Source organism: Lycium barbarum, chromosome 1 (assembly GCF_019175385.1).
Source record: "Lycium barbarum isolate Lr01 chromosome 1, ASM1917538v2, whole genome shotgun sequence".
Lineage (NCBI taxonomy): Eukaryota > Viridiplantae > Streptophyta > Magnoliopsida > Solanales > Solanaceae > Lycium > Lycium barbarum.
In genome coordinates, this window is record NC_083337.1 from 162,306,110 (window position 1) to 162,331,690 (window position 25,581).

Genomic DNA, 25,581 nt, shown 5'->3' on the forward strand with positions numbered 1-25,581 from the left:
TCGTCAAAAAATGGACTTTATTCTTGTGCTTCATATATGAACGATGAAGTTTAATTTTAGAATTCGAATATCCAATCATATTTTTTTTACTTTTTAAACATTTTTGGTGTATAAAATAAAAATAAGAAATTGAAAGAGTCCTAAAACATACAAATACGTTGAGTTTTAAAATATTATTAAGTGCATAAATAAGTAGGTAAAAGAAAATTTGAAAGGGTATCAATTAAAATGATCCATGTCTATAATTTTGCTCTTGTACATGTGGGATACATCTACTACTTTGTTGATAAGGAGTGATATTTTCTCAAGTTTTGAACATCTATCTGCATTTTCAGACGAAGTATCCAAAGAGAAATTGTTAGGACCGCTATTTAAAATATAATCGACCTTTATAAATTATTCAAAATTTATCTGTCTAATCCATCTTCAACCTCGGGTAAGAAGTTTGAATAGCCAACACCTAAAGTTTATACTCAAAGATCTGTAAGTTTGATTTGTGGTAGTACGAAACCTCAGAGGCAATAGTCTAAGTAAGAAGGAGCGGTTTAAAGTTTTTAAAATTTGGCTAGTTTGGAGTATTTCTAATAGTTTGGAGTTGAACTCTTATATTTGTACTTAAAATTTCAATGATCCATTTCAATTCAATCCGAGGCGGTGTAGTAACTGGTTAAAATTATGTGGGTATTAGTAACGCATGGATTAATTATAAGAGTATGTAGTTTATGTAGAATTATGCGCGACTTAGAGCCTGTTTGGATGGGGTTAAAAAAAGCAACTTATAAGTCAAAAAAAACACTATCCCAATTTTTATTTTTTTTGCTTATAAACTGTTTTTAACTTATAAGCTGTTTTAGATAAGCTAAGCCAAACGAACCCAATTATTTGTTTGGATTTATTTTAAGCACAAAATGACTTTAAACTGGCCACCCAAACACTCAAACTTATAAGCCAATCCAAACGGGCTCTTAGTCTTATTGGATTTAGCTATTCATGTGTTACAATTTACTTTTAGCTTGTGAATTCTGAAATACGTTGAAGCAAAGAGCTTTAGGAACCATTCATACCTGAAGTACGGAAATTTGTTCTTTACGTTAAGTTCTGTTCAAGGATTAGATAAAAGTCTTTTCACTGTCTTTCCTATTATCTCTACTGGTATCTTCGCCGTGTTATATTTAGCATTCTATTCAGATCCATATGGCTATAAACTTAAAAGAACGTGACCGAATTAAGAACAGAACACTAGGGAGTGTTGTGTGAGTTAATATAAGCAAAGCATAAATGGAATAAGAAAAAGACATGAAACAATAGGGAGTATAAACAAATACATCTAAAAGTATTTGATTAATACAACCATATCCATTGGTATATGAGTAAAGTTTCCAATACTAACAAATTAAGGATAGCATTTGTCGTAACAATAGACAATCATATCATCAAAAGAGAGAGCTCAAAAATCTACCACTCCAGGAGCAGCAGGAACTCAACGTAGAATATCTATGATCTTCACTTCGTTGTGAGGTCAGACAACTGCTTTTCCACATCTGTAGCAATGCACAAACAAGTTAGTAGGTAGTTCACTCCCAAAGACGCACACATTACTGAAAAACTAGGCTATGTCTACATGCAGAGGCAAAAATGACGAAAATGCTTTTCCCCGGACTAGACAGTTAGAAGAAAATAAAAAATAAGTTGGGCATATCTACCAGATCTATCTACCTTGCATTGTAGTAAGTCCATCCTGAGGTTTGGCTAGTCCATCTTGAGGCTTGGCAGATTCCTCAGGCTTTTTATTGCTGGATGGAGAAAAGAAAATGTAAAGTGTAGAGAGCATTTTTTTAAATAGCTGAATGGGCCAAAAAAAAAAAAAAAAAAAAGGCCATGAAATCTGTCTCAGAATTGCAACAAGACTCTTTATGGAACACTTCATTCTTGTGGTATCTGTTTTACGACACTATATCCTTTTCCACAAAGGCGCAACAAAGACTTTGAAAACCCTGTGAAATCCGTCAAAAGTTCCTACATTTTCGACTTTCCACCAAGAATTACACAGCCAGCCAACTTCGGATTACATCTTGAAAAAGCAAACCCTACATAACACCACCAGTTTTGTTCTTTCCTAATTATCCACGATCATATAAGGAAATAATTTGTAGCTTGAATCGAGCTGCAAGCACCGAATGGTATTTTGAACTGTGCATACTGGCCCTCTGGGATTTCTCGGTTATCAAAAAAAGGTTTTATAGGCTTTCTTCTACAGTTCTCATTCATGCCAAGCAAGCACCCAATCACAGTTCTGGGCGTTATCCAATTTATTCCATGTAAAAAGACGTAAAAATTCCCCCACAATCTTTGCCACTAAACAATGCAATATCATTTATAACCCACTCTTTTAAGGATATATCTTCAAGCTTCTAAAACATGTGCTACTTCTCACAATTCAACTAGCGAAGCAGCTTCAGAGAAGTCACCCGGGGATTTTAAGAACTTCTAGGATCACTCATTCTTCTCTTCGGGTGTGTTCGGTATGGAGGAAAATGGTTTCCTAGAAAATGTGTTTTTGGAAAATAAGTGAATTTCTACTTCTTCTAATGTTCGGTTGGGTAGTGAAAAATAAGTAAATTTCTTACTTATTTTCTCATGTTCGGTTGGTCGGTAGAAAACATTTTTCAAAAAATACCCACTCAACCCCCATGCCAACCCTACCACCCCATACCACACCCACCCCACCCCCACCATCCACCCCTCCAAAACCAAATCCCACCCCCACCCAACCACCACCCTCTAACGCACTTCGTCTTCACTCACCCCTACGCCACACCACCACCCACCCAACACCAATGCTCCATCCAACCCTCCCACCCACCAATAAGGGGGAGGGGGGGGGGGGGGGGTGTTGTCGTAGAAAACCAATGAAAAACGTTTCAAAGCTTTTTAGAAATTTTCTTTTTTTTTTTGTTTTGTTTTTTGTTTTTTGTTTTTGTGTGGGGGGTTTGGTTTGACTTGTTTTACTTACTATGATTAGGAAAGTCATTTCTCCATTTTTAAGGAACTTGGTTTCCTAAAGAAAATATTTTCCAAAAATTTTGATCAAATGAACACGAAAAAATTGGAAAATATTTTCCGAACACACCCTTAGTTCTAAATATTATTCCACCAAATAAAGATTCAACTTCACACAATGTAATACTAAAAAACATCTTTATTGAATTTCAAATATATGTCTCACTAGCAGCTAAATCTTTAGCTCCAACATAAAATCATAAATTAAATTTACAAGCAAATATACTCTTTTCCTACAGTTAACCAGACCCCCGGATTAGCTCCCACCCCACAAAAACCCACTGAAGAACAACCTAGTAGATTGTTTTCAAAAAGATTCCTCAAATGTCGGTCACCCAAAGCCACTACCTAGTTAATATTTCATTAAATGGATATTATTTATACATCCATCAGTATAGGTACGAAGTAACTCTACCAGCCAAGCAGAAAGATATTGAATTGGAGATAAACAATTTAGCTAGTTTTTTCCCTTTTTTCGGGACAACTAAATCAGTCAGCTAGCTGTCAGGCACAATCCAAGACGTATCTTAGTCCTAACCATCTGATATCAAACACTAATGTCTGCATATATCATACAAAGGAAAGAAAGGAGGAAATACTTTACCTATCCTTGGGCTCATCCTGTGGCTTCATGGCTGGAAAGAGTAGAACTTCCTGTAGAAAAAATTATAACAAGGGAAAGAAAAAAAGATTTCAGTATCTAACTTAAATGATACGAAACACTAGCTTTTTCAAAGGAAGCAACAAGAAAAGGAGGGTGAGGGAAAATGCAGAGACAACACTGAGTTGGTAAAAGACCAGCCTTTGTAGCCTCTTCCCCGAGCCCTCCACCCATTTAGAAATGGATGTGAGACAGAAAAACAGAGGAAATGATTGGAACTAAAGGGCCATTTCATCGTATTTAAGATATAAAGGACCTTGGCGTCAATCTAACTTGAGCTTAACTAAACCTCAAAAGCTAGATCATGAGGTGAGAATTGCCTAAAATTGTATAATGAAAAAATACATTTGGATTTTAAGCAATCATCCCACATGCCTAGGGGTAGGACATCTGAAACGCGGACAATATAACATGACGGCCCAATATTGGATAAACCAAGAACATGGATGAGTTTAGCTCAGACTCTGATACCATGTTAAGAAAATGGATCTTGGGCTTAACTTAACCTCAAAAGCTATCTCATGAGATGAGGATTGATGAAGATAATACAGGATGACAACAGAACATTCCCTCAGTCAATGTAACATTTCTAAATAGATTGGAACTAACAGGTCATTTCTTACTAACAAAGGAATCAACTTAAGGCACAAACCTTGATGTTTTGTGAATCTGTCAACAACATTGCAAGTCGGTCAATACCCAATCCCCAACCACCAGTAGGAGGTAATCCATATTCAAGAGCTGTGCAAAAGTTCTCATCCAGTGCCATAGCTTCATCGTCACCTGATTGTCGGTCCTGAATTGACATTAATTATGCTAAAATAAGTAGTTGCGCGTAAATGAAATGATACAATAAGATGAACACAAAACAACCACCAAATCAGGAAGCACACTTCCCACAGATACCTTGAGTTGATCAGCAAAACGCTGGCGTTGGACAACAGGGTCATTCAATTCAGTGTATGCATTGGCAAGCTGTCGAGTTTTGTAACAGAGAAAAACTGATCAAAAAAATTATTTAACAGAGAAGGATATTACAGCTTGTATTGGGAGTGGTAACAACGGTTTGAAAGACTTGACAGAATGCATACTTCATGCTTGTTTATAAACAATTCAAAACGTTCTGTCAGGCCTGGTTTTGATCTGTGCCACTTTGCCAAAGGACTCATTATCTCTGGATGGTTGATAATAAAAGTAGGGTTAACACATGTCTCCTCCAGAAAGTGCCCCACAAGCTGAATTCACACAAAAATGAAGGAGAATTAGTAGCAACGTCATAAAGCTTCTTAGGTGAAAAAACTGGTAATAATAGCACCAATAGTGCCAAAAGAATGCGAACACCGACTCCCATAAATACATGTTATTTAAGAGGTATTACCATTAAATGCAGAAATGGGGCATCGCATTAAACATTACAAAATGTTACAGGCAGAAAAGCAGACATACAGCAAACTGATTCACACTTTTCTCAAAGTTACATGCCAAAGAGCAGACTAAATACATGTTTTTTAAGAGGTATCACCAATAAATGCAGAAATGGGACATAGCATTAAACATTTATAATGTTACAGGCAGAAAGGCAGACATACAGCAAACTGATTCACACTTTTCTCAAAGTTACTTCTTTCCTCTTTATTTTCTCACATTTGCCTTTTGCCTCAAGTTTTTCTCACACCCATATCTTTTCCTTTACAGCAGCCTTTTGCTGCCTCACATAGAGGTGCTCATGGAAAGAACAGAAGTGGATGTCCACATCCATTAGAGCCCCTTTCCTTCATTCACAAAGCCCATAAACTGAGAAAGATTCTCAAGCATTTAAATTCGCACTAGAGAGAATTAATACAAGACAATACAAAAGAAAGCGGACCAGCAGTGAAGAGCGAGTTTCTAGATTGCATCAGTAAAAATTGGCTATTGGGAAGAGATCTGAAAGAAATAGTTTACTTTATCAAGTAATCTAGCTGTTGTTTGCGGTGGAGGACATCTGATCTCAAACTTTGCACAGGCATCTATGAGGTATTTGTTGGTTTCATCACTTGAGAGATCCTTGGGTATATTCAAGTTTGCCACCTTCTCCAATTCCTCTATCATATCAATCCTTCTGCAGACACCACAGCATAAGTATCTTAGTGCCGTGTAAACAAAAACAGAACATTACATACCAGAAGAGCTTCCAAACCTGAATGGAGGAGTGAAGTCAATCTCAATTGGGTCACTTTCCAGCCCCTTCGCATGATACTTGATTATATAGCCACCTGTAAGTTCCTTCACCATCCCTGTTCATGCACAGTCAGTAAGATAAACTACAAAGTAAAAGAATAAATATCATGAAAAGATCAAATATACATAATCTTCCACTACAACATTTCGGATCCCAAATTTTTGGTACTGACCACTTAGCATCTTTTCAGTTAGATCCATCAAGTCATTGTAATCCGCATATGCCATATAAAACTCGCAAGTGCTGAATTCAGGATTGTGCGTCAAGTCAATTCCCTCGTTTCTGAATTGTTTCCCAATTTCATAGACACGATCCAATCCACCAACAACTAACTCTTTAAGATATAGTTCTGGAGCAATACGCATGAAGAGCCTCATATTCAAATCATTGTGGTGGGTCACAAATGGACGTGCAGCTGCTCCACCAGCAATCATGTTCATCATGGGGGTCTCTACCTGTTACACATACAATTATATATTTTACTGGTTTTATTCAAGCTAAGCTCATAATCTCAAATTAACAAAGGCAAAACAAAACAGCTTCATCAACACTGACCTCTAAGAAGTCACGGTTATCAAGAAAGCTCCGAATATAACTTATGATCTTTGCACGGGTCTTAAATATGTGGCGAACCTCTACATTCAGCATCAAATCCAAATAACGCTGTCTATATCGTGTTTCCTGGACATAAAGAATAAATCAACCACAAGAACACATTCGAGGCATTTCTTTTTCTTTTTTTTGAAATGGTGTAAGTTAGAACACATCAGATGCATAAAATCTATTAGAAGGAAATAGGAAGAAAGCAAGGCAATAGAAAAAAAACTTTCTAAAAAAAAATAGAGGCATAAGATACCTGGTCTTTCAACACATACGTATCTGGATTGCGGCCACTTCCTGGGACCCATTCTTCAGTTTTCTGCAGCACAATTAGATATAGTTCAATTAAGCTGGGACTGGTCTTAGACACAATGCAAAACAAAATTCACTAACCTTAGTTGTCTCCGTCTGGGCACCTTTCTGCCGTGGCATCATATGAAGACAATGAGATAACACTACAAATGTTTTGGGAAAAATACTAAGCTCGCCTCTTTTACTCTTTCCTGATGAATGAGGAAGGAAGAATTAGAAGAATATGTTACCAAACCAAAACATCAGTATTATCATCTCCTGAGATCTTTGCATAAACTGCACCATGTCAAGATAGATATTCCTAGCAATTACAGTGCAGACAATAATATTTGAAGTCAGAAACTATGGCAAAACCCAGAAGCTAAAGGCACACAAACACAACAAAATGTTTTATTCGACATGAATCAGTGTTATCAAAAGCGAAGAGCGCAAAAAAGCTCTAACGTCAGCCTGGGGCTTTGAGCGCAAAGCGCAAATGAAGTGTGGGCTTTAATGAAAAAAGGCGCAATGGTGCAAAAGTACAAATATATATATATATATATATATATATATATATATATATATATATATGTTTAGTCAAAGCCTACTGCTAATAAGCATGAATAACAAATATATGGACAAAGAAATTGTAAGAAATTACGATAAAGCGAAATATCAATTATCGAGTGTCACGTTTTCAAGAGAGGCTCATTGGCAAGGAAAAGTATGTCTTAGAGTCTTGATGATGACACTGAAGCGCACATAAAGCGAGGCGAAGCGCTCAACATGCTTTGAGCCTCGCTTCAGGGCTTAAGCGCGCCTTTGACAACACTGACATGAATAACACTACTCCTTTAGGAGAGAGCTTGACAAAGGTCAGCTGTGGTAATCATGGTCGAATAACATTAATGGGATAAGTGTCTATTATTTTCGTTTCTCCGTACAAAGGCACGTATCTATTCTCTCGACCTCCCTTTGTACCAATTTTCAACATTATATCATTCCTCTCCCTTTCTACTACACGTTGAAACTCGTGTATCCTCTGTAACATAAGATTCTTGTTCATCAAAAAGAATCTTATGTTACTCTATTTGTTGTCCATTTCCCAAAACCTTTCTGCTTTCTCACTAATGCTCTTTCTGTACCAAATAACCCTCCATATTTAACTTCTCGAAAATCAAATATGAAAAGATAATTAACTGTGCCCCCATCTCTAACACGTTATCGACCTCCTCTTTCAAAGTGGTCTGGAAAAAACAATGTTGATTAAATTTGAATTGAAATCAAAGTTTCAGAGTCAAGGACCAAGCGACGAACTACTTACCCCCCCCCCCCCCAGGGAACCAAGCCATGACTTCAGCTGTAGCAAGCTGCTACAACTGCATAGTCTAACTTGAGCCCCTACAGAACAAGATAAATATTGTGAAGGTCACAGGATCTTTTTATATTCACCTAGTTTTACAACATTTTATTGCAACTTCTACAATGCTGATCGCCATAACAACTCAACAGATTCTTTAGCATCTGTGTCGTAAGTGGTGTGGAGGGAAAGGGTCAGGTAAATGCAATTTAATGCTAGTAAAGACGTGAAAAAACAATTGTATCTTTTATTTGGATAACTGAGTAGCTGTTATGGTATTAGATATGACCATAACTTCACATACAAATCTTAACCATTCAACCTGCCACATTACACCAATCAACAAAATACAGACACATTAACACATTTTATTTTCAGTTCCTTTCCCTTACATTACTCAATGGTGTTTAAGTACGCTGTTTTTTTACCACCAAGACCAACACTATCACAAGGAACATCTGCCATAAACTTGCAGGAAATAAGAATCTCATACCTGGACATCCAGTAATTCCGACAATATCTCCACGCTTCACACCAGAATGAAATTTAACAAAGTCCTCTTCATTCAACACAGAATCTCTGCACATACATCAGGACACAATACTTCTCAGTGATAAGAGCAAACTTAATCACTTAAGAATTCAGAAAACACAAGTCTATACGAAACTTAGTATCTATATATTATTAAAAAGAGGATAGTTTGCCATAGGATTGTGACAAGTGTCAGTGTAGGATAATGCCACATGATAGTTTTAGGACAAAAGTAGTTAATTAGTTAATAATTAGTTTTTAGTTATTATTTTTAATTTAAAAATAATTAAATATCAATATTTTCTAGGAAACATATACATCTATATATTGGATTTAATTTAAATTAACAAATAAAGAATTTAGATTAGAACATAAATTATTTGAATAATACTTGAAAAGTAAACACATTTTTTTTTAATGTACAAGAACCAGGAAATCAAATTTTATCTTTACATTTTTTTAAATTTAAAAACAAAAACAAAAACACAAAAATAAGAAGACAAAAGAAAAAAGAAAAAAAGAATAAACGAAGTAAAACTAATCCAAGTGCACGTCACATACCCCATTTGCCCCACTAACTCACACTTATTGAAGACAAAATCAGAAAAAGAAAATAACTACCCCCACATCTGCACCACGTTCCCATTCCCGCATTTCCTATTGCACGATCAAGCACACATGTATGCTGCCAACACATAAGTAATTGTAGAGAGACGTACTTTTACAATTTCAGGTTACTGCTACTCTCCAACTTTTTCTCAAATCTAGAAAAGAAGGATACCAACGGAGGAGATCAGAGACGTAAAAAGACAGAGAGAAGTAAGCTAATTAATTGAATCAATTTATTGTAGAGTGTTTTCTTCCCCCGCTTTCTTTCCCTCTAATCAGTTGAAAGTTCTCTACTTTTGATGATTTTTTGTGAAACTAAATCTTTACTAATTATACCGAGATTCATGTATTTCTGCAATTTTGATTTGTTGACATTCATATATTTTCTGAAACTATATGCAAATCAAGGTTACTCTTTCAAGGTTCGGCCAACTCTACCCTTACTTTTCTTCTTAATTTGTATGTATTTGCTTTTATCAGAGTTTTTTTATCTGATCTGAATTGCTGGGCTTGAGTTAACCCTATTTTTTATGTACCCCCCTTCCCTTTTTTCTTTATTCAAGTTTGAATTCAATCACTTGAAGTTTTGATATTTCTTCTGTGTTGTGACTTGTGATTATTATTCATTCCTGTGTTTGTTCAGCAATTCGGAGCCTATTGGACTTCAATTACTTTACTCATTTCCAGTGTTCTTAGTCATATTGGGACGCAACATTCAATTATAAAGGTAATTATATTCTGTCAAATTTTCTTAGATAGTACAAATATTATATTCTAAGTTTAGTTGTTGTTTTTGTTTTGTGGTATATGCTCTAATAAGATTGTACGTGCACGCTGTTATGCATATCAAATAATGTGGAGGTTTTGATCCACTACTTGGACTGGAACAGAAAAAAGGTATGCTCCTTTGACATTATTACTAAACTAGATTAGATTAGATTAGATTAGATTAGATTAGATTAATTTAATTTTCCAAAAATCAAATTTAGGTATCTGAAAACTATATCCAAAATTATTGTATATTGTAAATACATCTTAAAATATCCATAAATGTTTATGTAATTGGAATCGAGAAATGAAAAGAGACTTATATTGGATGATGTTTCTGTGTATTCAGAGATTTCTTTTCTTTGATGATGAGGGAAACGGATAGCAGCACCAAGTACCAACGAAGATAAATTGTGAGTTCATTGTTTCTTTGGTTTTATGTAGATCTCTTGATATAGTTAACCTTTGATACCAACTCAAGAATGAGACTTTGTCATAAATGCATTTGGGCTATTCAGAAATTTAAACACCTAATGTTCGTCATGGTGAAACTTGAAGTTGACAGCATGATTTGAGAATGAATAATTCCATTTCACTATTCGTTCTGATTAATGCCAAACGGGAAACAGAGGGCTCCCTATCTTAGTTGGAGAAAAAATGGTTTCTTTTAAAAACAATGCATCTAGGACAGAAAATGAAAGTTAATGCTGTGGCTAGGCAAAACCGTGAAAGTGAATAGATGTCCAATAGCATCGGATTTGTTGCTCCTATAGAATGACTTAATATGCAAATCATTAGTTTAGTTTCTTTTACTGTCATTTACGTGATTTCAAAAGAAAAGAAATTACTGCCCAAATTTTCCCATTGAAATATGTATAGGTTTTTTGATGAGTCCTACAAGTCCAAAGCCTTGAAATGGGAAAAGATCGACTACTCCATCCCCTAATGGGCTGGTGGGCAAGCCTTAGTAACCCAGTAAGTAATTGCGTTATTTTTGTTTGTGCAATAAATTTAAGATCTTTTGGTCTACTTAATACTTATTTGATCGCTTTCAAACAGTTTTTAATCTTTTTGTTTCATGTTTTTGTCGAATTAGTTTTTGTTGTTTTATTATAGTGATGGAAAAGTCTTCCTTCAGGGGTCTTCTAAATGATTTATTTTATCACTTAGCGTTAGAGATTATCTCCTCTTGAAGGGAAATTTAAATCTGAAAGTTTTATATAGAAGATTAATTGATTTTTATTGTGTTTATGCCCTCAATATCAGCACTGCGGAATGCGTACAAACTGTTTGGTATAACATCTAAAATAATTTCTCATTTGATCGTTGAATACTTATTTTTTCATTGAAAAAGTTTGTTTGTTGAACCAAAATAAATTTTAGTTTCATTCTTTGGAAATAATATAGTTACTGACAACTTAGTTACCAGTTTCAAAAAAAAAAAATATATAGTTACTGACAACTTTTTGCTCACAATGGGGTGAAATACTTTTTTCAGTTTGTGAATTGAGCATTGTTTATCTATTGGCAAGCTTATGGAGCGTTAACTCACGCCAGGGATACTGAAGTTTAAAACTTAAATATGTGTCGTTCACGTTTGCTTTTGCCTTTCTTTTTGTACTTATTTTTTCTAACCTCCAAAGATGCAGTCTTTATCAGTAGAATAGCTGAGGGGTTTTGCTTGGGAGTTTAAAAGCACAAAAGATAGTGCAGGCAATAATTACAATAATTTGAGGTGTACCTCAATTACAAATGTAGATCCACTTAAGAGGCAGCTGAATTTATCATGTTCATATTATAGGGATTCTAGCACATTAAAAATAATTTATGTGTCATCTGTGTAAAGTAGTTTACACCAACTAACCATTCTATTTTTCCGCGACCATGTTTGGTATTGGATTAGGCACACTGATGGTGCAACCAGTTAAGACATTCTCCAATTGAAAACGATAACAAAAGCTTCTCAATTACTTTTCATGATCTATATACTTGATGTTTTTGCGTATACTCAGATGTACAGAAAAGTGCTTCTATAATCCATGTAACAGTATGTTTTTTCGTCCATTATCTATTGGAGGAGCAGAAACTCCAAGCTCTAATTAGACAAATCTACAGAGCTGATTATTGCAGTTGCTCGAAAGAAATAGAGTCATCATACACAACAACAAATGAAAAAAGGAAAACTCGAGTTCTTCTCAGGATCACGAAACACAAGCAAAAAAGAAATTCACAGAAAAGTAAATGATCAGATGTGACGCACATCATAAGAAGGGCATCATCTCACCAGCTCATTTCGTGTAATAAAAAAATGTTCATGAAAGGAAGTTTGTAAATAAGCTCTTGGTGATGGTGCATGCAGGTTCTACAACGATATCGTGAAAAATATGCCATTAGAGGAGACAACTGCTTGGTATGTCAAGAGTCTATTATCTATGTTTAATTTTTTTCCAGTTGAAGGGAGGGGATGGTTCACATGAGTTAATACATTGGCAATTGAGGGGAGAGGATGGTTTAAATGAGTTGATCTTCTTATCAATGATCTTTTTCTTAATTCAGATAGTTGTATTTAAATACTTATGGTATTTGGTTTACTATGGACTTGGTACTTTGGGTAAATTGGTGCTCAATTTAGTTCAGAGACACTGATTGACTGAGCTCCGGTAGCACTTTTCTTAATTTCTAAATTTATAGAGATAGGGCTTCTTTGATTATCCTATATTTTGTGTGTAACATTGTTAGAAGTTCCCCTTCGAAAAAATACATGTTAAAAGTTAAGAATTTTATTGTTGATGCAAATGTTAGCATTCTTAAGCAGCATCGATGTTCGAACCATGTCTCATTAGATTTTATTAGATATGACATATATCAAAATGGACACTAAAAGGATTGGCTTATGAGGTGTAGGACAATTCTCAAGTACAATTGTAAGGAAGAAGTCTGTCCCGTAATTGTTTCTACGTAGCTTTTAAATTGGCTTCTTCAATAGTTTATGAAAGCCTGCACTTTAGTAAGTAAAGAGTTTACTTGGTCGTGTTGATAATTATTGTTGCTCCATGTTACAATAGATATCTACGATTTGTGAATTAGTGGTTAAAATAATTCTACGGCCACCTTTCTACTATAGTATAAAGATTTCCTTATAAATCTTTATGCAGGTTTGGAATAGTCTTAAACAGTATAAAGGGTGTATACACATCTATCATCCATGGAAAAATTTACTTATGATAGATAGTTAATTTTCTTTTATATTATCTACTCATCGCGTATAATACTTAGTGAATAGTGATATTAATACGAGAAGTCAGCGAGCTAATTGCAACCTGAAACGAAAACAAGGCGCTAAAGGTATGTGCACTCACCCATATCGTTCTCTGAAAATAAACGTGCATAATTTGTCCATTTATCCTATTTGGCCTTTAACATCAAATTTGACAATGTATCCTCTCTTATTTTATGTAAATTTTGTAGTATGTCGTATGCGTTTATGAATTAGTCTTGGTTGGAAGATTTTGATTAAGTTTTTCGCAGCACGTTGATAATTTAGGAAGCATGAAGTGATGCAACAATCTAACAGACATCAACCTTGGTTGAGAAAGGCCGATAATACAAATAAGTTTGCCCAAATTTATTCTTATAAAATTATGCAACATTAGGCTTTGATGATTACATAAATTCAGTTGTTGGACTGAAGTTTCTTGCACAAAAGTCAAGGCAGAGAAATCAGACAAGTTCGTGTAAGTTGGTGTGAAGAGAGGGATCCAATTAAAACTACATAGAATCCTATTCGAGATGAAGGATGGAGTTGAAGTGAAAATGATTTGTTGGTGAATTTCTACACATTATTAGTTTTTTTTTTTGTGTGTGTGATAAAATTAAGTTATTTGCTGGTTGTCCTATTACATATATGTTAGAGTCCTAAATATTAGTTGGACCAAAATATTGTAGTCGTAAAGATCGTGACTAATTTTGTTGTACAAAATATTGTTTAATAAGAAGTGCTTTTAGATTTTTTACTTTAATTCACACATTTTACAATGTGTTTTTTTTTTCTCAAACACTTATCGCTCATCGCGCGGGTACGTATACTAGTACGAGCTTAAAGATTCTTCTATATGAAACCTTTTGGTCATCTCATCCACCTACTCTTGGCATAAATTAAACTCAGAAAACAACAAAAAAAAGGAAAGAGTAATATAATCACCTTGCACTTGTCATAACTTGAACCTTGGCTCCTTCACCATGTAAATCATAGAAAAGCAGCTTTGCAGAAGACGCACGTTTGTTCATTATCCTTCCTACACAAAAAACAACAATTATCGATGCAAGTTTTTTTTTTTAAAAAGCAAAAAACTGATCAACAAAGTAAGCTCAAAATGCTGTTATATTTACCAGTCAATGACACTTCATCTTCGGAATGAACTCCGCTCTCTAAAACTCCGTATTTAGAGACATATTCAGGGACAGACAAATGGTTAGCCCCACTGAATTTGTGCGGGTAAGTGTTGTGCCCGCTTGCCTTCTCGGCCGCAAGCACTTTCAGCCTATTTTCAAAGTATTGCTACAACACAGACAAACCAAACCCAAAACAAATAAACATCCGGATTCTGATAAAGTTAGCTAATTCTCACCTTAAATTATGAAAATATCTCCAAAAACTGACTGTTATCCCAACTCTTTATCAATTTAACACTTTAAACATTATTAACAACTTTTTATGCTGGAAATAAGAAATCACAACAAAAGAAGAAATAGAAAAGGGAAAAGAGAGTTACCGTAGGATCCATGTCATCATCGGCTGCAGCATTCTTTTGGGACTGAGAGGTTTGCTTGTTATCTGATTTCCCCATTTTGACTGTCACGAGAGAGAAAACCCTAGCTACGATCGATAAGGTGAAACTGAATAAACACGGGTAAATCTGAAAGGGACTATATATGGAGGCTAGGGTTTAAAGAAAGGTTCGAATAAACCCTCAAGTATGCGAGTTGGAGCACATACAGCCGTTGTTAGAAAAGCGGAGCATTTATGCTCTGGCCTTTACACGAACACACTTTTTTTGCTGATGTAATTTTTTTTTAAGTTATTTAACTTATGTTTTAATTTTAAAAATAAAAATGTCACATGACTTTTTAAAAAATAAAATAATAATCTACCCTTTGTTTCTAGTAGACGTATTTTTTTAAGCCACCAGGTAATTTTTTTCTTATGTGTGGTTCGTTTTAAGAAAAAGGATAGACTTATTTTTCAAGTCATGTAGATATATTTTTCAACGAATCAGACTCGATTCACCAGAAAAAATTACCACGTGGGTAGAAAAAATAAGTACACCAAAAAAATGGATAGACTTATTTTTTAAAGCCATATGCCATTTTTTAAAATTTAAAAATAAGATAAATGATTTTTTTTAAATTTATCATCGAAAATGGTATATTTGCACCATTTGTGTAAAGACATGATGTAATCGAGGGTATATATGTACCACTTTTTTAACGAGTGTATATCTACTCTAAATCACAAAGTTAGGGTATATTTGCACGTTTGTCCTTCTTTTTATGTTCTTTTCATGGAAGGGAATTAGATTAAACTAATAAAACTTATTAGTCTCTAACCGAATTTTGTTGTCCAATTTGGATTGACAATTAGTTCTTGTATATATTGTGTTATCTTGAAATACCAATATTCTCCAAAAACAACTCTATAAAAAAATAGTTTAGTTTTTATTTTAACAAAATCATTCATCTATTAAATCACTGAGGATATGATATGCTCAAAGAAGCGTAAAGCGTCATTTATAATCCAACTCGGTAACATCATTTCCTAAGTAAATTCACGTATCAAAGAAATCGAATATTTTACTAAGTCATGAGCAGTCATTAAACATCCTAGAATTATGTAAAAACTACAAACATAACATGATCACATATGAAGATATGTTCAAAATATCTTTACAAGTTATATCTATGTTCTAGTTAGTCTTCAAAACTTTTCTTCAACGTGTCCACTACACCCTTCACATCATAAAAGATATCAAGTTTTTTCTAGCCATTGCATATTGCTTTTTTCATGACTCCGTAATTACAAATGCTTCAGCAATGATGATCTTACCAACAAACTGAATCGAGGATTCATGTGCATAAAGCAAAATACCCTTGTTATTCATAGCAACCAAATCTATAGTGAAATATAATTTTAAAATATTTCTAGAAAAATAAAAATATATCTTTTAAAATTGTATAATGATGTAAAGTTACCTATGTAAATAAAGTAAAGTATGAAACATTTATGTTAAAAAGGAATATGAAATTTGGATTGTTAAAGTGACAATTTACAATATTAAAGTTCAATATTTGAAATAAGAAAATAATATTTGATGCAAATAGACCACACAAAATTTAAGCTATCATACTAAGAAATCTGTTAGTTATTGCTATTTTTTTCAAGCACTTATATCTGTTAGTTATTGACTAACAAATAATTATGTAGACTTTTCTTAGACAGAGAAACTCTTACCTCTTTCTAAAATACCACTAACCAGCCTTTACCACCGTGGCCACCCCACCTACGTCTCCAATAGACAATCCCTCCCCAGAAATACCACTAGAATCACCGGATCCAATACAGGACTCTATGGAAAAGGATCTTTCATCCAAGTGATCGTTTAAAAATATATTCACTGGAGGGGAATCATCCTCCTAAAAATGCCACTCTGAAGTCACCTTTGATTCTATCGAGGAAATTCCTACAACTCTAACAGAAGAGTCTGACTCTATTGTACTATTTGAAGAAGAAAAGAAAAAGATTTATGCTCCATGGCAATTCTCGGTCATAATGAAAATGTTTGGTAGAAAGATACCACATCAAGTTCTTCGAGTAAAGCTCTTAGAAATGTGGCAACTAGAGGAACCTCTAATCCTGATCGATCTCGGTTGGGACTTTTTTACAGTCAAATTTAATTTAGAATCTAGTATGATAATTGCTCTACATGAAGGCTCATGGTTCATTATGGGCCACTTCTTCTCGGTAAAGAAATAAACTTTTACAGGAAGAAACTAAAATCTCCTACACAGACGTCTGGGTCCGCTTGCCCCAGTTGTCGACAGAGTTTTAGGATTAGGCTATTCTAGAAAAAGTCAGCAGACGAATTGGCAAATTGCTTAAAATTGACGGTTGTATAACTACAGCAATACGAGGAAGGTATGCAAGAATCCGTGTCCAAATCCCTTTGGAAACACCAGTGAAAACGATGGTTACCATCGGTTCTTACCAGCAACCTCTGGTATATGAAGGGGAAGGATTCTTTGTAAGGGTTATGGGAGGATTGGCCATCTTAAAAAATATTGCACCAACACAAGCATCCCCACCCCAAAAACCCTAAGTTTGAATGAAGCTTCGGTTACAGAGATGGAAGCAAAAGAATCAGGCTGGGAGACGGTTGATTTCACGAGGAAGAATAAGGGTCAAACCACTAGCCCAAGGAAAGGCGAAGCGCCAACGCGCTGTAGAGACACCATTCCGGTGTAGGTAAAATCGTCGGATGCCACATCGGGTAAGTTCCTACACTCACAAATGTTGACACCTAATTTTGGCTCGACGTGCTTAAAATTAACGTTTTGCGGGGCCCTGATTCGATAAAGAGCGCAAAATACATTTTTTTACACATTTTTACATTTTTTGACAATTTATTGATGATTATCCTTATTTTAGGAATTTTATCAATTTATTGCCATTTTTAAAGAATCATTATTTTACACATGTACAGTGTAATACTACCATTTTTTGTGCAATTAATAATTTTTTCTTAATTTTATAGCAATACATTTTCATATCTTACACATTAATATTTATATTTTTATACTTACGTTATCATTTATACATGTATTAATTAACTATATTTTAGTACAGCCCGACAGTGCAGAGAAAATTGGAGCAATTAATTTTAAACGCAGAGTAAAATTCGATCAAGTCAAGGTCTCGTCACCTTTTTAAAAAGTTGACATTTTGAGGTGATGGGTTGGGGACAAAGGGGTATGAATTTATATTTTTTGGACAAAAAGGAGTGTTTCTGTACATTATAAGAAAAGAGGTGGTTGATTTAATTATTTTCTACACTTACGCACACTACACATCTCAACTTGAGATTTTTTTTCTTTAAACCAAACAATTTCTCTCCCTTCATCTTCACTCTTCTCCTTCACCACAAACCGCCGCCGCCCTCCGGCGAACTCCAAACCACAACCGAACCCCGTCACACCCCTCTCCACCACACGCCCGCACTCCTCTCTCTCTTCCCACCTCACCTTCCCCTTTCCCGTCACTGCTCCGACGAGCTAAGACCAACCGCAAACCACCACACCACCGCTGCCCCACCACCACAAAAACCAGCCCTTTTCCTCTGTCCCCACCACCAGCCGTGAACCGTCACTGCTTCTTCCTCCTTCACTTTGCAACCTCCCTCGCCACCGCTGCTCCGACCAAACCACGCCGGAGCAGCCAACAACCAAACACCACCACCAACGACGCTACACCTCATTCCTTTCTCCTCGTATTTCATTTTTTTTTTGTGTTTATGATTTTTGAAAGTTTCCGCCGGAAAATGTGCAACTCCGATCGGAATCAATACATGGCCGACGATTGTTGTTCGTTCCATGCATTTTGTATCTATGTGTTTGTGTTTTTTATGTCATTTTTTTTCTCTCCACTGATTTAGATGGAAAATGATATGGCTGGCCATGAACTCGGATCTGATCAGAAATGCCATCAACAACAATATACTGAGCTTTGTTTGTCTTCTTGACTGATTTTGTCCGTTCCGTTCTATTTTAATCGTTGATGTTTCGTCTTGCTATTTTTTATGATTTATGATCGGAGTTCTATTTTTCCGACGTCGCTCCGGTGTTCGCTGTTGAAGCGATGCCGCCACTGTTCTCCCTCTATTTTACTGTGTTGACGGCTTTGTGAGATGTTTCTATTATTGTTTTGCATAAGGCTACCACTGCTACTCATATTTTGACTGCTTTCTTTTGGGTTATTTTGGTTTTCCAGGGACTGTCCGGATTTGGGTCGGGCGTTGGTTTTCTGCTCCATTTTTGCTATTGTGTTTGCTGCTTCATTTTGCTATTATTTCTGTTACTGCCTATTAGTGTTAATGTTGGGTTGTTGTTGTGCTGTTTGATTGATGGTTGCTCCACAAGGGATTGATTTTATTCTCCGTTGACTGTTTTGTGACACTTCCAGGACAACCTCTGTCATTTTTCCAATGGTTTTACTACCGTCGCATTGTTGCTAATTATTTGGACTGATTTTACACATTTTACATTATTTTTACAAATATTAATATTGGTTTTGTGCCCGGAAAATACTTTCGGCGGCCAATGGTACTGTTATCCTTTTTATTGCATTTATTTAAATTCATTTGGGTGAATACTAAACCCAAATGGCCGATGAAGAAAATTCCGTCGATTTCCAAGGCCTCCCATGTACAAAAGACGGGTTTTTATTTTAAGTTTATTTATCATTTCTTTAATTCATTCAATAGTTATTTATTCTCTTACTAACATTTTTACAGAGTGTTTATACAGGTATTCGTAGATATATCCCGAGGACGACACTCGGAAGGAACCTGGAGACTTCATCTAATCACTGTTTGTATTTACTTTCCGCATTTTTTTTATATAACTGTATAAAACATAAACTCATAGTATAGTGGAAATTTTATTTTTGAAATGACGGGTTGATATATTTATTTACCTGTCGCCTTGTTTGTTAAACTTAAAATTGTCATTCGCTTTCGGCAAGACTTAGGCGGTCTACACTTTCATGAATTGATTAAAGTTACTCGATATAAATACTTTGTTAATTAAATTCACACTTTTGGCGTTTAGGCACAAATATTAGTCCATCATTTATTTTATATTGTTTATACACTTTTAATACAACACACATTTTGTATTGTTTCTTGTACGCTAATACATATTTTAATTAAGTTAAGTCCACTTTTTGACACTAGGTAAATATTAAGTCGTCCATTTACAAATCTTTTATTCATTGATTGAATATTTTTGTAGATTAGGGAAATTGAATTCCGATTACAGTTCCTCTGTGTGTATTGTGGTCCTTAATTTAGTTCACAAGTTATTGACTGTTCAAGACCTATTTTTCAATATCGCATCAATTTTTACTTCACAACATGTTTGTATGTGAATTTTGTGCAATGATTGGGTATTTTCGTAATTAGGAAAATTGAATTGTAATCACACTCCTGTGTGTATCGTGATCCCTAGTAGAACAAGTATTTGTCAGTAGATTTAATTCATTTGTAATACAGTTATTGACAATCCAAGCACTCTTTTTATCCACAATTCCTTATGCTTATTTTTGGGAAAATACATTAAAATCCCCCAACGTATAGTCAGATTAATTATGACGCACTCAATCTTTGCGGGCGACCTATTACCCCCAGTCTTAATTTTTCAGTATTTTATTGACCTTTTATCGCTGATTTTTTGTGACCCCCAATTTTTTATTGTACGTGTTGTACACGTGCCTTTTAATTATCCAATTCAGCATTATTTTTTTAACTCCCTTTTCATTTCACCCGTAAACGTAAACAAAATTAAAATGCTCAGATTTTAAAACTCCCCTCTCTCTCTCTCATCGGTTTTCACAGATTTTGCACTGTTTACCTTGATAATTTTCAACCATCTTCCACCACATACATTAATTCGCGCAATACTTAGTGATTTGTAGGGTCGTTTTTGCATTCTCAAGTTTGGTGAAGTTTGTTTTGCTGAAGAAGGCTATCATTCGTGAGGTAAATGTAGGGTTTTGACACATTTAATTATTTGTTTACATTCTAGGGTTTTGGAATCTGGTGTTTGTTAATGTAGGGTCATTTTTAGGGTTTTGACACATTTAATTATTTGCTTGCATTCTAGGGTTTTGAATCGGGTGTTTGTTAATGTAGGTTTTTTTTAGTAGAATGAGGTAAATGAACGAGTAACTTATGCTGCTGATTTTGTTAAAAAACATATGTTTCCCTTTGATGTTGCTTGTTGGTGAGAAGTTTTGTTGATTTGTAATTTAAGGGTTTTGTTAAGTATTGTTGCTTTGTAACTTTCAGGTATGGCTGATTTTATTTATGTTACGTTGAAATGGTTTTATGGTGGGGTATTTGATTTAAGTAGTGGTGTGTCAAGATATGAGGGTGGTAATTGTACAGAATTCTTAGATGTTGATGTTGATAGGTTATCATATTTTGAGCTTAGGGACTACATAAAGGAATTAGGATATAGTCCAAGTTGTGGTTTTAAGGTGAAGCCCCCTAATAGTGATATTCTTGTAGATGTACTTACTGACAAGGATATTTTGGACCTTTCCCTAAGTTTGAAAGATGGGGACATTGTGGAGATTTATGTCTGCCACATGGTAGATGAACCAGATATGCCCCCATTGCCTTTGGAATATATTGTTCCCAACAACCAAACAAAAAGTGATGCTTTTAATAAAGTTGGTGAGGGTATCCAATGTGAACCAAATGTTTGTCAAAGCAACCCTAATGAGAACCCAACCACTAAAAATACACCACTTGAAACTGTAGCAACTACTACTTCACCCTCTCAATTTCCCACTAATTCTTCAACCCCACAAACAGAAGCTGTTGAAAATTCACCCAAACAAACTGAACCTGAAGATGGTGAAAATGCAAAGCAAGTAAGTAGTGACCATGTTGACTCTCAATCAACAGATTCTGATGTTGAATCAGATCTTGAATCTGATGTAGAATCAGACCATGTGGCAGTATTTGATGGTCCAGATGGTGATGATGGATCTGACGTACATGAGGAAGTTAGACATTTAGGGCTGAAAGGAGGGCTTATAAGAGAAGGACTAGAAGAGAGAAAAAGGGGCAACCTAATATTGATGATGTACCTTTAGGTGAAGTTGAACAAGACATAGGATTTGATGAAACAGAACATAATGAAAGAGGTTTGGAAGGAAGGGTAGGTGGTGACGAACCCTTTTACTTTAGTTCTGATGCATATAGTTGTTCATCTGATGATGATGATGCTGAGGAGGGGTAACCTTGAAACCTAGAAGGGAAAGTAAATACACAAGGTTTGACCCTACATGTAAGAAGGTAGTATGGCAGCTTGGTATGATTTTTCAGAGTGTTAATGAGTTTAGAGATGCTGTGACTAGATATTCACTTCAGAAGCATATTCAGTTAGATAAGTTTGTCAATGAGCCTTCAAGGGTGAGGGTCACATGTAGGGATGGTTGTCCTTGGTTAATTTATGCTAAACTGGACAATTCAATCAAGAATTTTCAAATCAAAACATATTATCCTAAACATAGATGTGTTCAGACCACAAGGAACTATATGTGTAATTCTAAGTACCTAGCCACCCACTACAAAGATAGAATTACTGAACAACCAAACATCAGAATTTGCAAACTCCAAGAGGCAATTAGGAAGGAACTTGGTGTACATGTTGGCAGGTCCACTGTTAGGAGAGTTAAATCTAAGGTTTTACTGGAGATCATGGGTGATCAAGAAAAAAAGTTTGGAAGAATACTTGATTACAGAGATGAAGTGTTGAGAACAAATCCAGGAAGTACTTGTGTGGTGAAAGTGTCTACTACAGAATTTGCTGAAGATGGTAGGCCTTGCTTCTTAGGTTTCTACATCTGTTTTGATGCCTTGAAAAGGTCATTTTTGAGTGGTTTTAGAAGATGCATTGGGTTAGATGGTTGTTTCTTAAAGGGTTGTAGCAAGGGTCAACTGCTAGTTGTTGTGGCTAAGGATGGCAACAACCAGATATTGCCAATTGCTTGGGCTGTTGTGGAGTGTGAGAACAAAACCACATGGGCTTGGTTTTTTAAAATATTGATTGAAGACTTGAACTTAGGCGATGGGACTGGTTACACAGTCATTTCAGATATGCAAAAGGTACTAAACTGTTGATTTTATATTGTTTATGTTGTTACACTTTGCTGATTTTATACTGTTCCTTTTCAGGGGCTTTTTGCCACTATAAAAGAGCTCCTACCAGAAGTGGAGCAAAGGCAATGTGCTAGACACATCCTTGCAAACTGGTCCAAAGATTGGGGAGGCCTTGAAAGGAGGCTGATTTTTTGGAAATGTGCTAGAAGCACAATTGAGGTAGATTTGAGAAGAAATTTGGACAAATTACAGCTGCTTGGTGGTGAGAAGATTGTTGAGGATTTACTCTACTACAAGGAACACACTTTTTGTAAGGTATACTTTAATACTGAAACTAAGTGTGACATCATTAACAATAATATGGCTGAGAGTTTTAATGCTTGGATCTTGCCTGCAAGACACAAGACCATCATAACCATGCTAGAAGAGATTAGGATTAAGGTAATGAATAGGATAAGCGTGATGGGGTCTTTTGCAAACACTTGGGTCACAAGAATATCTCCAATGGCATTAAGGACATTAGAAGAAAACATGGGGAAGTCAATGAACTGTGATATTGTGTTTAATGGTGAGCATGGGTTTGAGATTCTTGATGGTCTATATCAGCACACTGTTGATATTGTCAATGAGAAATGTAGTTGTAGGTCATGGCAGCTCAAAGGAATACCATGTCCACATGCCATCTGTGCCATGTTGTACAAGAAGTACGAACCTATTGAATATGTCCATGAATACTATAGCAAGAAGAACTGGTTCAAAACCTATTGTCACTACATTCAACCAATGACAAATATGGCAATGTGGCCTAGGTCTGCTAATCCTGCTATTGCACCACCAATCATCAGGAAAATGCCAGGCAGGCCCTCAAAAGCAAGAAGGAAATAGGCTAGTGAAGCAAAGAAATGTGGAAAAATGCCAAGAACAGGCATGCTGATGACTTGCAGCCAATGTGGAGGTAAAAACCACAATAAAAGAGACTGTCAGAGGGTATGTCCTGCACTGCACTATTGAATTTTTATGACTTGACTTTGCACTGCACTATTGAATTTTTATAGCTTTGCATTTTACTTGTAGAGGGGAACATGGTCTGCTTTTGCTGCTTCTCAAGCCAGTACTACTTCTCAAACATTTGATGCTTCTCAAACATTTGCTGCTTCTCAAGCCAGTACTGCCTCTCAAACTAATGATGCCTCTCAAACCTTTGCTGCTTCTCAAACAACTGCTGCTTCAAACAATGTCCCAAGGCCAAGGAGAAGACCAAGAAAAGCACCTGTGGTACCTGAAACTCCTCCAAGACCAAGGGGTAGGCCAAGAAAAGATCCTAATGTGCCTAGTGCTCCTCCAAGACCAAGGGGAAGGCCAAGAAAAGAACCTGCAGTTGCTACTCCAAAGCCAAGAGGAAGGCCAAGAAAAGAACCTGCAGTTGCTACTCTAAAGCCTAGAGGAAGCCCAAAAAAGGTAACAGAGGCTGTTGCTAGTCCTGCCCCTGCTGTTCTCAAAAGAGTTGATTATGAGGGTCTCCCTTCTTACCCAAATAAAAGATCTAAAACAGTTGGTATGAGAGTCTTTGTTGCTGAAAGTGGTTATACATCCCTGAATGTAAGTTTAATATTTTCTTTACAATGGCATTGGTATGTGAAGTTGTGAAGTGACTAATTTTCAAATTTGTTTATTGCAGCATGGCATGCCTACTAGTAGAGTGCTGAATTTTGGTGGTAAACATCAAACAAGTCGGCCTATAAGATCTGCTGAAGTCACAGGAGACCTTGGTCACAAGGCACGGCAAGGGATGAGGTACAAAGGCAAACCATGCTACTCAAGAAGCATGCTTGATGAGATTAGAAGGGATAAACTCAACAAGGCCACTAGCAGTAAAGGAAATAGGCTATGGAAGTGATGGTCATTACTTATATTACTAGAATTAAGTTGTTTTTTGGATAATGATCTGCTTTGTATGAATTCGGCAGTTTGGAAGACTTGAATTAGCAGTTGCATTGACTTAATGTTTTCTGCTTAATTAAGTGTTAGAATGACTTATTAATCATACTTGTTTGTGTCCATTGTTTGTGCTCTGTTAGCTGTGGTACTGTGATTTGGGCAGTGTGTACATTGAGCACTAAAGTTAAATGTGCAGTCTGTGCACTGTGCCGTGTGTGTACATATAAATGTGGGCAGATTTCTGTGCCGGCTTGAATTCATTCACATTGACTGGTAGTTGGGAAGGATAATGAGAATTGTAACCATTCAATGTCATCAGCCTATAAATAGCCTATTAAGCTGTCCATTTCAACTCATCCCTACACCATTCCTTCTCATTCAAAAAACGAATTTCATAGCAAAATGCCTCTAGGTGAAGATGAACTAATTTACTTCGAGAAGAAACTAACCAAATCATACGTTGACAACGATGACTTTGTAAGTGTTATTTTGCAAACTTATTTCAATTGATGTGTTTACTTATTCATAATGCCTCATGCATTTTGTGCAGATCCTACCTTCTAACATACAAGATTTTCTTCCAAACACAACTACACAAGCT

General features: G+C 35.6%; 3 protein-coding genes and 1 long non-coding RNA gene across 7 annotated transcripts; 3 read left to right on the top strand and 1 right to left on the bottom strand.

Moving 5' to 3' along the window:
* Nucleotides 1-1,297: 1,297 nt before the first annotated feature.
* Nucleotides 1,298-15,109, bottom strand: LOC132603223 (lysine--tRNA ligase-like). 3 transcript variants are annotated; one of them, XM_060316187.1, is made up of 16 exons: nt 14,874-15,109; nt 14,491-14,659; nt 14,303-14,396; nt 8,687-8,772; nt 6,936-7,045; nt 6,799-6,861; nt 6,498-6,623; nt 6,115-6,397; nt 5,901-5,997; nt 5,666-5,822; nt 4,813-4,956; nt 4,628-4,696; nt 4,374-4,517; nt 3,665-3,714; nt 1,704-1,793; nt 1,298-1,541 (listed from the first exon to the last, which is right to left on the bottom strand). In XM_060316187.1, the coding sequence occupies exons 1-15, from the start codon at nt 14,946-14,948 to the stop codon at nt 1,709-1,711; spliced, it is 1,752 nt and encodes a 583-aa protein (XP_060172170.1). In that variant the 5' UTR covers nt 14,949-15,109; the 3' UTR covers nt 1,298-1,541; nt 1,704-1,708. The 3 variants fall into 3 exon arrangements, with proteins under 3 accessions (XP_060172170.1, XP_060172160.1, XP_060172178.1); XM_060316177.1 differs by having other exon boundaries at nt 1,717-1,793; nt 14,874-15,108; XM_060316195.1 differs by lacking the exon at nt 1,704-1,793.
* On the top strand, nt 9,326-12,817 carry LOC132603239 (uncharacterized). 2 transcript variants are annotated; one of them, XR_009568025.1, is made up of 6 exons: nt 9,326-9,543; nt 9,977-10,060; nt 10,154-10,230; nt 10,451-10,514; nt 10,981-11,076; nt 12,217-12,817. It is a non-coding gene; the product is annotated as an uncharacterized LOC132603239 (long non-coding RNA). The 2 variants fall into 2 exon arrangements; XR_009568027.1 differs by lacking the exon at nt 9,326-9,543 and adding an exon at nt 9,559-9,755.
* A 6,111-nt stretch (nt 15,110-21,220) lies between the features above and the next one.
* Nucleotides 21,221-23,927, top strand: LOC132617345 (uncharacterized). Its single transcript, XM_060332340.1, has 3 exons — nt 21,221-21,943; nt 22,266-23,048; nt 23,118-23,927. The coding sequence occupies exons 1-3, from the start codon at nt 21,221-21,223 to the stop codon at nt 23,925-23,927; spliced, it is 2,316 nt and encodes a 771-aa protein (XP_060188323.1).
* Nucleotides 23,928-23,954: 27 nt separating this feature from the next.
* On the top strand, nt 23,955-24,939 carry LOC132617354 (uncharacterized). The gene is made up of 3 exons (XM_060332345.1): nt 23,955-24,029; nt 24,117-24,641; nt 24,721-24,939. The coding sequence occupies exons 1-3, from the start codon at nt 23,955-23,957 to the stop codon at nt 24,937-24,939; spliced, it is 819 nt and encodes a 272-aa protein (XP_060188328.1).
* The last annotated feature ends 642 nt before the right edge of the window (nt 24,940-25,581 follow it).

What these genes read in the sequence shown, in the direction of transcription:
- LOC132617354 (XM_060332345.1), top strand. Translation starts at nt 23,955, where the DNA reads ATGCCAAGAACAGGCATGCTGATGACTTGCAGCCAATGTGGAGGTAAA. An exon ending in ATAAAAGAGACTGTCAGAGG is followed by an intron (nt 24,030 to 24,116) that starts GTATGTCCTGCA and finishes TTTTACTTGTAG; the next exon opens with AGGGGAACATGGTCTGCTTT. An exon ending in GTGGTTATACATCCCTGAAT is followed by an intron (nt 24,642 to 24,720) that starts GTAAGTTTAATA and finishes TGTTTATTGCAG; the next exon opens with CATGGCATGCCTACTAGTAG.
- LOC132603223 (XM_060316177.1), bottom strand. Translation starts at nt 14,948, where the DNA reads ATGGGGAAATCAGATAACAAGCAAACCTCTCAGTCCCAAAAGAATGCT. An exon ending in CCCAGACGGAGACAACTAAG is followed by an intron (nt 6,862 to 6,935) that starts GTTAGTGAATTT and finishes ATTGTGCTGCAG; the next exon opens with AAAACTGAAGAATGGGTCCC. An exon ending in CGTATGTGTTGAAAGACCAG is followed by an intron (nt 6,624 to 6,798) that starts GTATCTTATGCC and finishes CTTTATGTCCAG; the next exon opens with GAAACACGATATAGACAGCG.
- LOC132617345 (XM_060332340.1), top strand. Translation starts at nt 21,221, where the DNA reads ATGGCTGATTTTATTTATGTTACGTTGAAATGGTTTTATGGTGGGGTA. An exon ending in GATCTGACGTACATGAGGAA is followed by an intron (nt 21,944 to 22,265) that starts GTTAGACATTTA and finishes ATGATTTTTCAG; the next exon opens with AGTGTTAATGAGTTTAGAGA. An exon ending in TCATTTCAGATATGCAAAAG is followed by an intron (nt 23,049 to 23,117) that starts GTACTAAACTGT and finishes GTTCCTTTTCAG; the next exon opens with GGGCTTTTTGCCACTATAAA.